Raw genomic sequence first — 15,204 nt, forward strand, 5'->3', positions numbered from 1 at the left:
CAGCTTCCTAACCTCTCTCAGCCTTCATAGAATTGAAGAGAGTTAGGACCTTGCTCTGGATTAGGCTCTGGCTTAAGGGAATGTTGTGGCTGGTTTGATTTTCTATCCAGCCCCCTAAGACTTTCTCCATACTGTTTTGCTTTCTTATCATTCATGTGTTCACTGGAATAGCACCTTCAGTTTCCTTCAAGAACTTTTTCTTTGCATTCACAACTTTTGGCTGACTGGAGCAAGAGGCCTAGCTTTTGGCTTGTCCTTTCCACATGCCTTCCTCGCTAAGCTTAACCATTCCTGGCTTTTAATTTAAAGTGAGAAGTGTGCAAATCTTCCTTTCATTTGAGCACTTGGTCATTGTAGGGTTACTGATTGGCCTAATTTCAATATTGTTGTGCCTCAGAGACTAGGAAGGCCCAAGGAGAAGGAGAGAGATGAGGTTACAGCTGGTCGGTGGAGCAGTCAGAACACACACGACATTTATCAAGTTCACCGTCTTATATGTGTGCACTTCATGGCACCCTAAAACAAATACATTAGTAATATCAAAGATCGGGGACCACAGATCACCATAACAAATATTAATAATGAAAAAGTTTGAAATATTGCAAGAATCACCAAACTGTGACATAGACACGAAGTGAACAAATTCTATTGAAAAAATGGAACCAATAGACTTGCTAAATACAGGGTTGCCACAGACCTTCAATTTTTAAAACAACACAATATTTGCAAAGCACAATAAAATGAGATAGGCCTGTATAAAATAAATCTGTTTTTCATTTCTCATAATTTTACTTTTTTAAAGAATAGTTGCTGTGCAATATTATATGTTATAGGTGTACAGTATTGTCATTCACAATTTTTAAAGGTTATATATACTCCATTTATAGTTATTATAAAATATTGGCTGTATTCCTCATGTTGTACAATATATCCTTGTAGCTTATTTTATTTTTATTTTTTTATTTTTTTAAAATGTCTAAATACTTTTTTTTAATTTTTATTGGAGTATAATTGCTTCACAATACCGTGTTAGTTTCTGTTGCACAGCAAAGTGAATCAGCCATATGCATACACGTGTCCTCATATCCCCTCCCTCTTGAGCCTCCCTCCCATCCTCCCTATCCCACCCCTCTAGGTCATCGCAAAGCACCGACCTCTAGACACAAGACAATCAGAGCTCCAGCTCCATTTCTCTGATTCATCTGGCTGCCTTCCTCCTTTATGTGCTGGCTTTTTCCTCAGCCTAACTTGCCCCGTGGTCACAACATGGCTGCCAGCATACCTGGAACAACCTGCTCCCTTGTTTATTTCCAACAAGAGAGGCGACCTCACCCTGAAAAACATACGATTAAAGTTTTTCCTTCCTGTCTGTCTGATACATCTTGGGACACAGCCCACCCTTGAATAGTCACGATCAACTGGAGAGAGCCCTGGGATGATGGGCTCAAGCCTGCGGTCCTGAAGCAGTCACCAGCAAGGGGGACTACACACACACACACACACACACACACACACACACACACACACACACACACACACACACACACACACACACACACACACACACACACACACACACACACACACACACACACACACACACCACACACACCACACACACACACACACAAAACCATCCTTGGCATAGACTTGGAATTGGGATCCTCCCCAGGAGCTGGGGATAGACCAGCTTCCTTTGAGCCCTCTGGCTACATTTATTCATTTACCAAGTTGGGTTGTGTTATAAAGGAGGAAGCAGGGAAGCAGGTGCTCTGCTTAGGCAACCAAGAGTGTCCGGTGCAGATAGCTTGACTCAGGGCACATCTTCAAGGAGCCTGGTGCATCCTTAGCCAACATATTGACAAAAGGCAAAAGTTTCCCCTGCCTCCCTTGCCTGTTTGGCTTGCACTTTTCTTTTGGTGTTTCTTTGAGATAAAAGAAAGAAAGAATTGGAAAAAGAAGGGAAATAGAAAGAAAAACTACTGTCCTCTCTGGCTTTCTCTCTCTCCCTCTCCCCACCCCCTCCACTACACAGAATCCTGGGGATTGTAATAGTGACCACTGATGTCATGGCAACAGGAAATGCAGTATTATGGGCTGAGCCCAGAGGAATATTATCTGTATAAAGTTTTTTTTTTTTTCAGTGACTATGAACTTCTTTTTTGTATTTTTTATTTTTTTAACATCTTTATTAGAGTATAATTGCTTTACAATGGTGTGTTAGATTCTGCTGTATTGAAAAGTGAATCAGCTATATGTATACATACATCCCCATATCCCCTCCCTCTTGTGTCTCCCTTCCACCCTCCCTATCCCCCCCACCAGGTGGTCACAAAGCACCAAGCTGATCTCCCTGTGCTATGCGGCTGCTTCCCACTAGCTATCTATTTTATGTTTGGTAGTGTATATATGTCCATGCCACTCTCTCACTTTGTCCCAGCTTACCCTTCCCCCTCCCCGTGTCCTCAAGTCCATTCTCTAGTAGGTCTGCGTCTTTATTCCTGTCCTGCCCCTAGGTTCTTCATGACCAGTTTTTTTTTAAGAATCCATACATATGTGTTAGCATACAGTATTTGTTTTTCTCTTTCTGACTTACTTCATTCTGTATGACAGACTCTAGGTCCATCCACCTCACTACAAATAACTCAATTTCGTTTCTTTTTATGGCTGAGTAATATTCCATTGTATATACGTGCCACATCTTCTTTTTCCATTCACCTGTTGATGGACACTTAGGTTGCTTCCATGTCCTGGCTATTGTAAATAGAGCTGCAGTAAACATTGTGGTACCTGACACTTTTTGAGTTATGGTTTTCTCAGGGTATATGCCCAGTAGTGGGATTGCTGGGTCGTATGGTAGTTCTATTTTTAGTTTTTTAAGGAACCTCCATACTGTTCTCCATAGTGGCTGTATCGATTTACATTCCCACCAACAGTGCAAGAGGGTTCCCTTTTCTGCACACCCTCTCCAGCATTTATTGTCTGTAGATTTTTTGATGATGGCCGTTCTGACCAGTGTGAGGTGATACCTCATTGTAGTTTTGATTTGCATTTCTCTAATGATTAGTGATGTCGAGCATCTTTTCATGTGCTTGTTGGCAATCTGTATAGATCCTCTGCCCGCCCAATGGTTCCCCAATTTCTCCCTTCAGCATGGGTTCCCTTCCCCTCCCCCATCCATCCCTCAGGGGTGCCAGTCCCGTCCCGCCTCCACTTCTCCGCCCCCTTCACTCCCCACCACGCCCCACATCCTACCCGGTCGCTGGGGGTTCCTCCCGTCCCCTTAGGTGTCCGTGGTCCCCCACCAGTGCCTGGTAGGTGCCCTAGTTGTGAGGAGATGCAAGTTCCGCGTCCTCCTAGTACGCCGTCTTGACTTCGCCCTCTCTTAGTAAATTTAAAATCATGCTTAGATATATGACCTAAAGCTACTGTAATAAAATAAAAAGCCAATATGAAATTAAGAAGGATGTTAGCATTTTTCAAATTACCTTCAGAGAGTATGGTCAATTCTTTGAACGTCCTCAACGTAAATGTTGATTTTAATGACTGCTACAAATTAATAAGGTCTCAAGTCAGTGAGTGAGATGGATAAGCTAAACTAGGCAATTCCATTTCTCCCTCACAATGTATAACTGTAAAGTCATATGACTTTTTGCCTGATACTAGAAGCATTTTCTGAAGAAGAATGCCAAGAACGTTTTGAGCAAAGGCAGCATTCTTGGAATAAGTGATAACTATTTCGAGTTATAATAATATGTCCTGACATTTCCTAAGTTATCAGTTTGATTACTTTAGAGTTATATAAAGCAAATTTCTTTCTTTCTACTGTGACTCCCTTAGCTGTTTATATTTGACTATGTTATTGTATTCTGGAATTTAGCAGGTGTTTTTTTAAATTAAAGTTCAGACCAAACATGTTTTAAGGTAAAAGTGAATTTCATATAGTTTAAAAGGATGAAAGATGTTTGTTGTTAGAATCAGAATAAATTACCTTTCTTCTTATTGATGGCAGTGGTGATTTGACTATGATTAAGTTAAAGGTAGTTGAAGCAGGTAATTGGGTACTTGTGAACCCATTGGAAAGGTAAACTATTTTTAGATCATAAGCTGAATATAAATATTTGGAGGATTCTTTTAGACTCTTTGTTAGAATGATGGCTAGTAGGCCTTCAGTTTATTTCTAGTGTTCTTTGTATTTTGCTTACTTTTACTTGTCTGATTTACCATCACCTGGAGAAATTTCCTTAAAAAGTATTACTAAATAAGAATTTTCTTTTGCCTGATTTCTATCATGCTTCTTTTCTAGATCTCAAAGTAATTGAAGCTATCCTCAGAAACTTCTCTCCCAAAATATATCGGATACTTTACTTAAAGTATTTGTATTTTGTTGTTATTCTCCTGCTAGACCTTACAGTAGATATTGGTCAGTGGTGTGTTATCTCTGGAGGAAAAAATATCCATAGGCTGAATTTTTAATCTAAACTCTTTGTTTAGGACCATTTAAAATGAATATAACTGACCCAGAGCTTACTCCACATGGTCAAGTGACTTTTTGTTGTGCACTTAGATAACAGGCTGGGTGGCCGCCTGCCATTAGCATTGGAAAAAGACTACCTTCAGCTTTTAAGATGTCATATTTCTAGGTACCACATGAAAATCCAATAGAGTAGACTAATGTTGGAGCTATTTTTAGCTATGCATCACTGTATTTTCTATTATGAGTGTAACTTCATGATACCTATTCAAAGAAGAGTTTCAAAAACAGTACAAGAATTCTTGGTTAACCTTCACCCAGATTCACCAGTTTTTAACATTTTGCCATATTTGTCACATTTACTTTATCATTCTCTGTGTATAATTTAAAATTCTGAGCCATTTAAGAGACGTTATATACCTATTATATACCTATACCCCTAGATCCTTTAGCATGTAATTCCTATGAATAAGGACATTCTCTGACAGCACATTACATTATCAAAATCAGGAAATTTGACATTGACACATGCTGTTATTGTTTACACTCAAATTTGCCAGTTGTCCCAATAATGTACTTTATAAGGACATCCCTTCTCCCAAGACCATGATATAATAATTAGTTTTTAACTTTGACATATCTTAAATTAGTGTTATCTTTGTGTAGATTTTCCCTTTTTTTCTTGTAAAAAGTATTGTAACAAAAATCACTAATTAAACTTAAGTTCTTAATAATTGATTTCCACTTCATAAAAGGCTGTCAGGAGGAACTTGTGATAGTTTAGGTAGCGATTTTGGCAGTTGCCTGATTTGCATGAGTCATCTAGTTGGGATAGAGGTAGAAATTAGAATAGGTACTAGCTTTGTTACCATGATTTTGGGGAAGTCACCGATGTTTTCTGGACCTTGGTTCATTCACTGTGTTATGAACCTAATGACATGTGGCCTGCCTGTCTCATTGTGTGTATAATTAAGATCTCTTTGAACACAATTAAGTAGTGTGCAAAAAAATACTATTAGGATGCTATTTTCAGATTCGAAACATGGTAGACTGTTAAATGACCATTTCTATTATGAGAAAGAGAAGATTAAAGAGTTAAAAATTCTCTTTGTCACGTTTATCTTTAGATGATAACCATGTGATAAAGAGCTCTGTATCTAGAATGAGCTGAGATTTAAGTTTGGGAATTATCTATGTGAAGTAATGATGGAATTTTATTAAAGTAGCAAAAGTATCATAGAACACTGTAGGATGAGAAATGTCAGTGGCTCTGGGCTAAGCTCTAGGTGGCATCCATTGATAGCAGGTGGTGGAAAAGGAAATTCTAATTCCCAGGTACTTCTAGGTTTGTCAGTAGAGTGTTGCTCAGGAGATTCTCATTTCCTAACATCTCAATTATGAACACAATTGCAGAATAAATGAACTAAAGACAAGTTAAAGTCATATCATTTACTTTTCCAATCTCTTAGGTGAATATTCAGTTCTTTTTTGTGTGAAGAAATAGTAACTTTGACAAATTTGTATTGCTCTTTAATTTTTTCTTTTTAGCAGCCACCTCTTCCTGCCAAATAAATAGAGTCATCAGTCATCCCACTCTTCCCATCAGCATCACTGCTCATGAAGACAGGCATATCAAATTCTATGATAACAATACAGGTAAGAATTTATTTAAATTGATTATTGTTAAAGCAAAAAAAAAAAAAAAATCCCAGCTGTAATTTTGGTGTCTGTTAGTGGCTTTATAGTCAGCGAATAGGCACTGAAACACAAATCCTCTCCCAGATCAGTTTCTTTTTACTCCATCTAAATCTGCTAAGAACTAGTCTTCACGATAGCATATAGAATCATCTTGGTTTATTTAATAGTAAATAGGTGTTATATTTTGGCCCTAGAGCCAAGGTTATTACTAGGAACACAATGAAAAATTCATTCAGATACCAATAAAATGATCTCTTGTTTTGAATATATTGTGGAAAAGTAGAAATTTACTGGAAGTAGAGGCATATGATCATTACAGATGGCAAACCCCTGAGTCATTTCATTTATTTTATTTGTTTTTCCATGGACTAAATTTTTTCTGTATTATAATACTGATTATTTGGTCCTGACTGATTTGCACTGAGGTATGGAGGCTTTCCCAATTTTTATTAGCTTATATTTCACTAGTCTAAAGGAAATGCATGAAGAGCTGGTTGGGAGAACAACTCACTGTATTAGCAGCCATATTTACCTGAGTATCTGCTCCTGGCTTTGTAAATGTGTTGACTTCTGCTAACTTTGCTTAGCTGCAAGTGATGAATAATTTAACATTTCTAATCTCTTTCTATGTACTGTTTCCACCAAAATTGTGGCCAGGTTTTCTCTCTGTTACTTTGTCTTTGTCTCAGTATTTTCTTCTGCTTCCACAAAACAGATAATTTGCCTGTAGCTAAAGGATGCAAAGTCAGTGATGAATAATGTCTGAGTTTTAGTTAATGAACATGGCTTAAAGGAATATGTGTGTACAAATTAATGACTTCCAATTTGTGAAAGACAAAAATATAATCTGAAATTTGAGCTTTTGTTTCTCATTATCATCATGGCCAGAGCAGGGAGGGAGACATGTGTTGTTTTCGCAGTTGGAAAAGCTATTGATGTAGAGACTACACAGAGAGGGGTGACTGGCGAAGCCAGTACAGCGAGGTAGCTGGCTTGTATTCAGGATAAGGTAAACTATTACTAAAGAGTAACAATCTCTTTTTCCAAAGGCAAACTGATCCACTCGATGGTAGCCCACCTAGAAGCTGTTACAAGTTTAGCAGTTGATCCAAATGGCCTGTACTTAATGTCTGGCAGTAAGTACAACTATGGATTATTTATTTATTCTTACCATTTTTATATTTAATGTAATTTTTCTCTTAATTTCTTTTCTTTTGATATAGGTCATGACTGTTCAATACGTTTATGGAACCTAGAAAGTAAGACGTGTATCCAAGAGTTCACAGCTCATCGGAAAAAGTTTGAAGAATCAATTCATGATGTAGCTTTCCACCCATCCAAATGCTATATAGCCAGTGCTGGGGCTGATGCACTGGCTAAAGTCTTTGTATGACACAATGCATCATCTTCACCTTCTAGCTCTTTATAAATAATCAACTGCACAAAAGAGATACAGAAGACCGGGGCAAGAGTCAACCCATCCAGCCCTTTTGTTCTGCTGAAGGAGCACAGAGAACATTTGTTAAAGTATAGTTTTGCAATTCGTTTTCTAAAACTAAGGTTTGTTCAGGTTGCTGCAAGCTCAGCTGAATCTGTGAGCCTGAAAACTTTAAAATTTTTCCCGAAATAGGAGCTTTTATTTCTGAGGTTGTTCTAATTCGCTAGGCAGGCCTGAGCGAAGAACATAGGTTTAGCTTGCCCCTATTGAGTAAATAGGGCACATTATAAGGGATAATTAAAAAGGTTGATGGCTGGGAATGAGTAGAGGAAGAGTGGAAATTTAGACCTAGTTCTCCCCTGAGAAATCTTGTTAAACATATTAGGTAGTCAAAACAGTAATCTTTATCATATCTGCTGTACTAACCCCTATGTGCATAATGACCAGGCAGTGTTAAAATGCATTTTTAATTTAGCTCTCCTTTCAACTGTTCTCATGAAGCACCTGGGAAAACATTTTACCTATTAGAGGGAAAAAAAGAAATGCAATAACATGTTAAATATATTATTATTCAGAAATGCTAAACAAATATTTAGTTTTTAAGCAGATTTCTATATTGTATTACATTTTTGAAAATAGATTTGGTACCATTCTAAAGTTTAGCTGTCAAAAACACTCACCATTATGAAGAATAGTTGATAGAGTCTGCTTTTACTAAAAGATTTAACTTATTCAGGTTTAAGATTCTGTTTATTTTTAATGGCAAGCAGGTCATATCTTTATAATAATTTCTGTTAATTTTAAAATTCATTTTATTCATGTGATGTTTATAGTACCAGAGTGATTATTTCCTATCAATGAAATCTTACCTTTCAGTGGTTGAAAAGCTGGAAGTTATTTGCAAGTACTTATTTATCAAAACCCACATAACCATGCTTCAGATGATCTCTACTGTTTCTTCTTTGTCTCTTACATTCAAATTATCTGACACCTACCAAAAATAGTTAATAATTATTATGTTTTAATAGTCCAAAGGATATGGTTAACCTCAGGCAGCTGCTTTTGCAGAAGTACTAAATAAAGCAAATGTTTTTTGCCCCAGGAATTCCCTTATTAATATCTCCAAGAAGAAGAACCTCTTGGAAATCTGGATGGAATAGTTTGGTGTATAATATTGGTTAAAGCGTTCTTTCTTTCTTTCCCTCTCCCTACCCACCTCCAGTGTCTAATTGGAATACACAGCATGTTTTAGTAGGCAGTGAATCAATACTGTTTCTGGGGAAAACCATTCTTGAAGGACCAGGGTTCCCTAAGCGCACCTTACCTATGACCCACATATGGTCAACTCTTGGGATTTCCGTGACCCCACTGTCTGGACCCAGTATATAGACCTCATCCCTACAACTGTCTCACCTCTCCTCACACTCTTTCTTATTTGCCCAAAATGTCAGAGACCAATCTGGAAATTAGAAATAAGTTACTAATACCCAAATTTTCAGCAAAATGTATTTTTAATAGGCTCTCAGACTTAAAAAAAGTCCATATCCATAAATATTTAACCTTTTAATGTAATTCCTACATTCCTATGCCCATGTATTCCATTAGCATAACAATGGCACTTCTGATAATATGTACATCTACTACTCCCTGAAGAAGTATTATCACGATAGTGTCAATCAACAGCTTTTCTTTAAAATTTCTGCTTATCTGCCTCTGGAATTCTGTAGTATACAGGCAAGTTTTCTTTAAAGACCTGTGTTAAATTTGCCTAATTGATATACAGATATGCTTTAATATTTTGACACAGCTACCTTGTCATTTCATCTGTGCTTTGGTTGACAGTGGGCTCAAGGGACTCCTTTGTGTATTCAAATGATTTGACCTGGATATGAGCTACCAGTTAAATGTTTATATTCCCATGCAGGTATAGAATTCCACATTGTGTTTGGCGAATTCCTCTTTTGATTGTTCACAAAGTAAATAAATGATGTTGCTGACCTAACATTTGTAGAAGGATACTGGAAAATTCCAGTCAGGTGCTCTTAATTGGCAGATTTGTGATGGATGACTACAGGCTATTGTTCTACCAATTATTGCTTTAATTACTTTCCAAGGTCCGCAGTGCCTGCTTTCCTTCTGTCACTGGAATTCTCAAAACCAAGCCACTCTCTTCACCTGCGTTTTATGCCGCATGGTTGAAATGCATTTTTCTGTTAGTAAGTAGAAAACAACCATGAGATATGTAGACCGTAGTGCAAATGATGGAACTGTTGAAAGTTCCTTAGAAAGCCAGTGCTGTGCTCTTGGAGATTGTACCCAAAAACAGAGATTCTTCTCCACTAGCACTGTTATGATCTCAGTGTAGAAATGAGGCAAAGCTGTCTTCCAACCAGATAGAAGCATATATATGTGTCTGAATTTTCCCTCAGTTTATCAAAAATTCAATGAAAATTGACAAAATGAACAAATTCTAGATTTGAACAGTCACTGAAATGCTGTCATAGTGCTTCATTTGTAAATATTTTGTATGAAATGTATTGGAATAGTATGGAAATCAGCAGGAGATGTGGGTCCCTGCCTTATCTTCACATGCTATGGATACATCTCTGGGAGCTTGCAGCACCCTTCTCAAAACTCAGCTGTCATATGGAGCTCATTTGCTACTTGAACCATAGACAGGTATTTAACATAAGTGATATAATGACCTTCAGTATTTTTCTATTGAACAAGTTTAGCAATTTTTGCCATTAAACAGATAATTAGTTATGCAAAGTATTTAGCTTTTATAATCATTTTAGTTATGACTAAAAGGGGGGGAATTGAGCTGCATCACTGATAACGAACTTTGTGAGAAATTTTTTGTTTATCTGACTTTCATTCCTTCAGTATTCTTGCTATAAATTTCTTTGGGAGATAATGATGAAGATTTATTTGAAAATGTCTAAAATGTATGTATATTTTATAAATATATATTATATATATTGTAGGAATATATATAATATATATAGACTATATATATATATATATATATATATATATAAAAACCATAGGTGCATTTTACTGTTTTGTATGTTCATTTTTGGAGGTAGTGTACACAGCAGGTAATGACGAGTATGATGAGTGTTGTGCTGTTTGCTTTTGCAGTATAATATATAGTTCTAAATGTTTAAATTACTGTATATACTATATTCATTATAGGCTAGCATGCTTGTTTTAAAGACTGTCATTCTAGTTTATTAAAATCTGAATGTAAGAAAACCTGACTATTCAAATGTGAATTGAAAAGTATTCCATTCTCAGTACTGAACTATTTCCATTGAACATTCAGGATTTTTGACAAAACAGATATCATCAAGAAGGCAATAGCTAGAGAAAGAGAGGTGCCTTTAAAAAAAAAAAATACAAATGCAGCCTTACAGTGAGGATGAGGATTGAGTTTCTTTGTGGGGGAAGGGGTATGAGAGCGAGAGAGAGGGAGAGAGAGAGAGAGAGAGAGAGTGTGTGTGTGTGTGTGTGTGTGTGTGTGTGTGTGTGAGTGTTTGCCAATCTGTGAAGGTCCTGATTTGTGACCATCAATGTCTTTTTAATGTATCTGTTCAACTTCTAGGACTTCAGGGGACATTTCATGCGCTGTCTTCGTGCTCTTCTGAGCACCATAAGTACTTTCCAAGAATTTTGAATGTGAATTCCTAGAAATTTCAGTAGAGAAGAAAATGGCTCTTCTTTCATTGTAAGTCAAGTTCAGGTAGTAGGAGAAATTATTGATTCACCAAAATTATGGGATCTCATGAACGTTGGCTAAGTAAATGTAATTTTTAAAGGCTCACTTTTTTAGCACTTCGTATATTTCCCCTTTACACAAGAGCATGTCATGATTCTTATGTGATGAAGATTCAACTAGTAAAAATCATTTTTAATGATTTTTAAACACCTGAACTAGTTAAAATTCCACCTAAGAATAGTATTTAAATGGCATCTTTCATATCTACCTCTTTGTCATTGCTGCCATTTTTGACTCAAGCAAATCTTTATGACATCTAAAATAATGGTTGGATGCAATTTAAAAATCTGTGTTGGTGCTTTTCTCAGGCTTTGTCATTTAAGTTATATTGAACAAAGATGTCACAAATCAGATTGAAAGGCTTAGAATTAATTTTGATTTTCTTTTGAAAGAACTGCTTAAAATTTATCGTCAATGTTGATAGTGAGTTGGAGATAGTCTCTGGTTAGTATATGTCTGTGTGATGCTTTCAGCCAAGAGCCAAACTGTTACTGATTTACATGGGAAAAGAGCTCTTAAGTATAATTTTCTTCAGCTTACTTTATTCTTTGAAAGCTATTTCAAGGCTATTAAGTACCTAATCATTCATTTTATTTACTCAGAAGTTGCCTCTGTTACTGTGTTGTTTAGTTATTTATATAATTGCATTATTTTGTTTAACACTGGGATTCAGGTTGTACAAAAGTAGTAGCTGACAGAAATTGTATGTATATTTTTCTGAAACGTATCAATTCCTTCAGTTCATTTTAGAAGAAGTTCCAGAAAACTAACATATCTGTGTTTAAAAAACAAAGGACAGATCAGGTCCTTGGTAGATGATTTGAATCATTCTACTTTTGCCACTGAAAGTTTTTTAATTGGCTATATATCCATCATCCAACTGGATCTCAGTGTCATTGTAAAGGATGCCGGGTTCACAGAGTATTAAACAGATTGCATCTTTTTTTTTTAATCCAAAAAAAAAAAAAAGCGAATATAAAGCCAAACAGAGATCTCTCGATCCCACTTATTTATTCTAGGAGTATTCCTGAAGTGGTGCTTAAGGGTCAGAATTTTCTGGATCTTTGCTAGCCAAGCTTTAGATTTGATTTAACTGGGACCACATGCCTGTCATCCCTTGGATGCAAATCAGAAAGTTCATTTTAATTTATATTAACTGTAATGTCTGCCTGGGTTTTTAACAGGCTGTGAACCAGTGAGTGCCTTGTTAACGTAGAATGATTTTTCCCTGGTTGTGTGTTAGCTCCTCTCTGAAAATGTCTTAGAGAATGGTATTTTAGTTGACTTGTAGAGAGCTGCTAAATTTGGTGTCATCAGCAATCAGAAAGCCTTCAGTCTACCACATTACCACCCTCCGTACTTTCTTTTCATTGTTTGGCTGAAGTTTGCCTCTTGTGAGAAACAAATACAACCCCCTTCTCCACACCGCTTTTTTCCAATCCAGATTAAGAGGTATCCCCTATACCTATCCCAACTATATGATCTAATACCTGTTTTTAGGAGGAACCACTTCTGGTTTTGTAATCCAGAAGGATTACAAATCCTGTAATCTACTGGTTATTTTATGGCTTCTCCACTTCAGTTTACTAGAGCTGACCTCAGGGCATCATCAGTTCAGATTCATCAATAACTCCTTTTCTCCACACCCCTTCACCCCTCCAACTGGTGATCCCTGGGCCAGATTGTTTGATCTTCAGGTATTTTAAAATTTAGGTGTAATATCAATTAATGTAAATTAATCCAAATGCTAATTTTTGTGGTGCAAGAAGTTTCTTTTGTAAATTCAGGGTATGGATAAGCTAATTAAGATATCCTTTTTTGGTGGCTCTAAGTGTATTATTTGTTTTTAAATAAAGTGTACAAATATAGATAATGTGCTATAGGTGTCTCATGAATTGAAATATTTGTCAGATTTGGAATCTAGTGGGTTTGCAGTTAAAATACTTTAATACAACCTGATTTTGTTTTGGGGGTTAGGTAGTAAAGGGGTGCAGAGAAATAAAAGTGTATTAGACAAAGTAGATGTGAATCCAAAGTAATGAACCGATCTTAATTATTGATTGTAAGGAAGGTGGAGAAATTTATCATTATAGAGAGTTTGGGGCTTTGTAAAACCAGTAAAATTAAAATACCCCACACGATTGGATCATGATACTTTCAGGGACATGTATATTTTTTCTCAAGTGTTCAGTTACATAATTTAAAAAATTACACATACACATATAAATTTAATGTGCTTTTATTTTTTCTTTGTTTGGCTACTTAACAGGCAAGCATAAGCCTTCTACCCCTTGCTCCTTCAGATCAACATTATTTTTCAAGGGCTTCTGCTCAGAACTCACTATCTCTTTGTTCCAATCTGGAGCCACAATAATATATAGAATCTAAAAGGTACCGCTTCTGGTGTCCTTGAAACTATCCACTGTTCTATGATGTTTCATATGCTGCTGTAGTAATAAGTGTTCTATTCTTTGGTATGTACACATTTTTCAGTAGTGTCAGAAATGTCCCTTTTGTCCCTTGTAATGAGAACTGAGACGTGATTTGCTGGAGTTGTTTTAGAGTCATCTAGCTCAGAAGGTCAAGAGGACTCCAGAAGTTTTTCAGGGATTGATGGACCCTCTGGGGTCAGCCCAGGTTCAGAATGGTATTCTAACCTGCTTTAGGTTTCCCAAGGGCACCACTGAGGTTTTGAAGGGTCCTAGGTTGTCCTGGCACTTAGAGTATTCCCCAGGAACACCTGGAAATCTGGTAGCATCCAATGCTATAACCATAACACATCCCTCCACTTGTTACTTCTCAGTTACACCTGTCGTTTACAATGATGGGGACGCTCTAGCTCTGTGGAGAAGCACTGACATGCAACTTTGAATATTAGATTCCATATTTTCTGAAACACAAATTCCAATTTAGTATATTTTGTATACTTTCAAAACCAAACAATCCAAAACCCACCAAACGGAAAATTACTCATTTCAAGTTTCACTTAGATCTTACAAAACCCTAAGCCCTTTCTTATTCTTAGTTGTTATTAGACTAAAGGTAATGGTGTTTTTGGTCAGACTTGAAGAAGGATCTGACTATTTGGGAGAATAAAATCTGCAATATCTTTCCTACTGGAAGGGTCTGTTTCATAGAAAATTCTCTCATCCTTGGTTATTTAGCCATTCACCTTACAGGAAGACTGGTCCAGATGCTAACTCCCTTTTGACTTTTCCTGTGTGCCTCTTTAAAGAGTTAATTAATCCAGTGATATAAAGGAGAACCCACAGAAAAACACCTGTTAAATAGCACTTGGAGTACTAGAATTAGTATTATTAATTCACATGCCAAAGTTTTTCATGTCCTTATAAGATCCAGGGTGTGTATCAGGTTCCCAATCTATAACCTCAAACCAAAGATATTTTTGAATTACCTCATATAACAGCATCATCAAATTAAGGGTAATGGTAGGGAAACCCATCATTCACAAATGAGAATTCCCAAACTGAAAAACTTCCTTTAATTAAAAAAAAAAACTGCATGCATGGAAAGCAAAATTTTATGTTAAGCATATGTTGAGAAAATAAGCAGCTTGTGGTTTATATAAAATGTGTTGAAATGTTAATGTATACTGACATCACCTACTCCTTCCTTATGGAAGTGGGACCAAGGCAGTAATTTTTCAGAAATAAATAAGATTAACTTACCTTAAAGCAAAAGAAACTCATCAGAAAGTTTTCTTTCGGTGCTGGATAACTTGGGTGAGGGTGTGGGGAAAGATGTATCACACTGAAAAGGAAAACACAGTTAGCCTCTGATCTGGACCCATCA

At 36.6% G+C, this 15,204-nt stretch overlaps 1 protein-coding gene across 4 annotated transcripts in view; it reads left to right on the top strand.

Moving 5' to 3' along the window:
• Positions 1-13,264, top strand: part of STRN (striatin) — a 113,803-nt gene extending 100,539 nt beyond the window's left edge. For all 4 annotated transcript variants that reach the window (XM_067703264.1, XM_067703266.1, XM_067703265.1 and 1 more), the window contains 3 exons: positions 6,023-6,130; positions 7,222-7,308; positions 7,396-13,264. In XM_067703264.1, coding sequence (XP_067559365.1) covers positions 6,023-6,130; positions 7,222-7,308; positions 7,396-7,565 — 365 coding nt within the window. In that variant the 3' untranslated portion in view covers positions 7,566-13,264. The remainder of the gene's footprint in view (positions 1-6,022; positions 6,131-7,221; positions 7,309-7,395) is intronic.
• Positions 13,265-15,204: the final 1,940 nt, after the last annotated feature.

This window comes from Pseudorca crassidens, chromosome 14, assembly GCF_039906515.1.
Source record: "Pseudorca crassidens isolate mPseCra1 chromosome 14, mPseCra1.hap1, whole genome shotgun sequence".
NCBI classification, from domain to species: Eukaryota; Metazoa; Chordata; class Mammalia; order Artiodactyla; family Delphinidae; genus Pseudorca; species Pseudorca crassidens.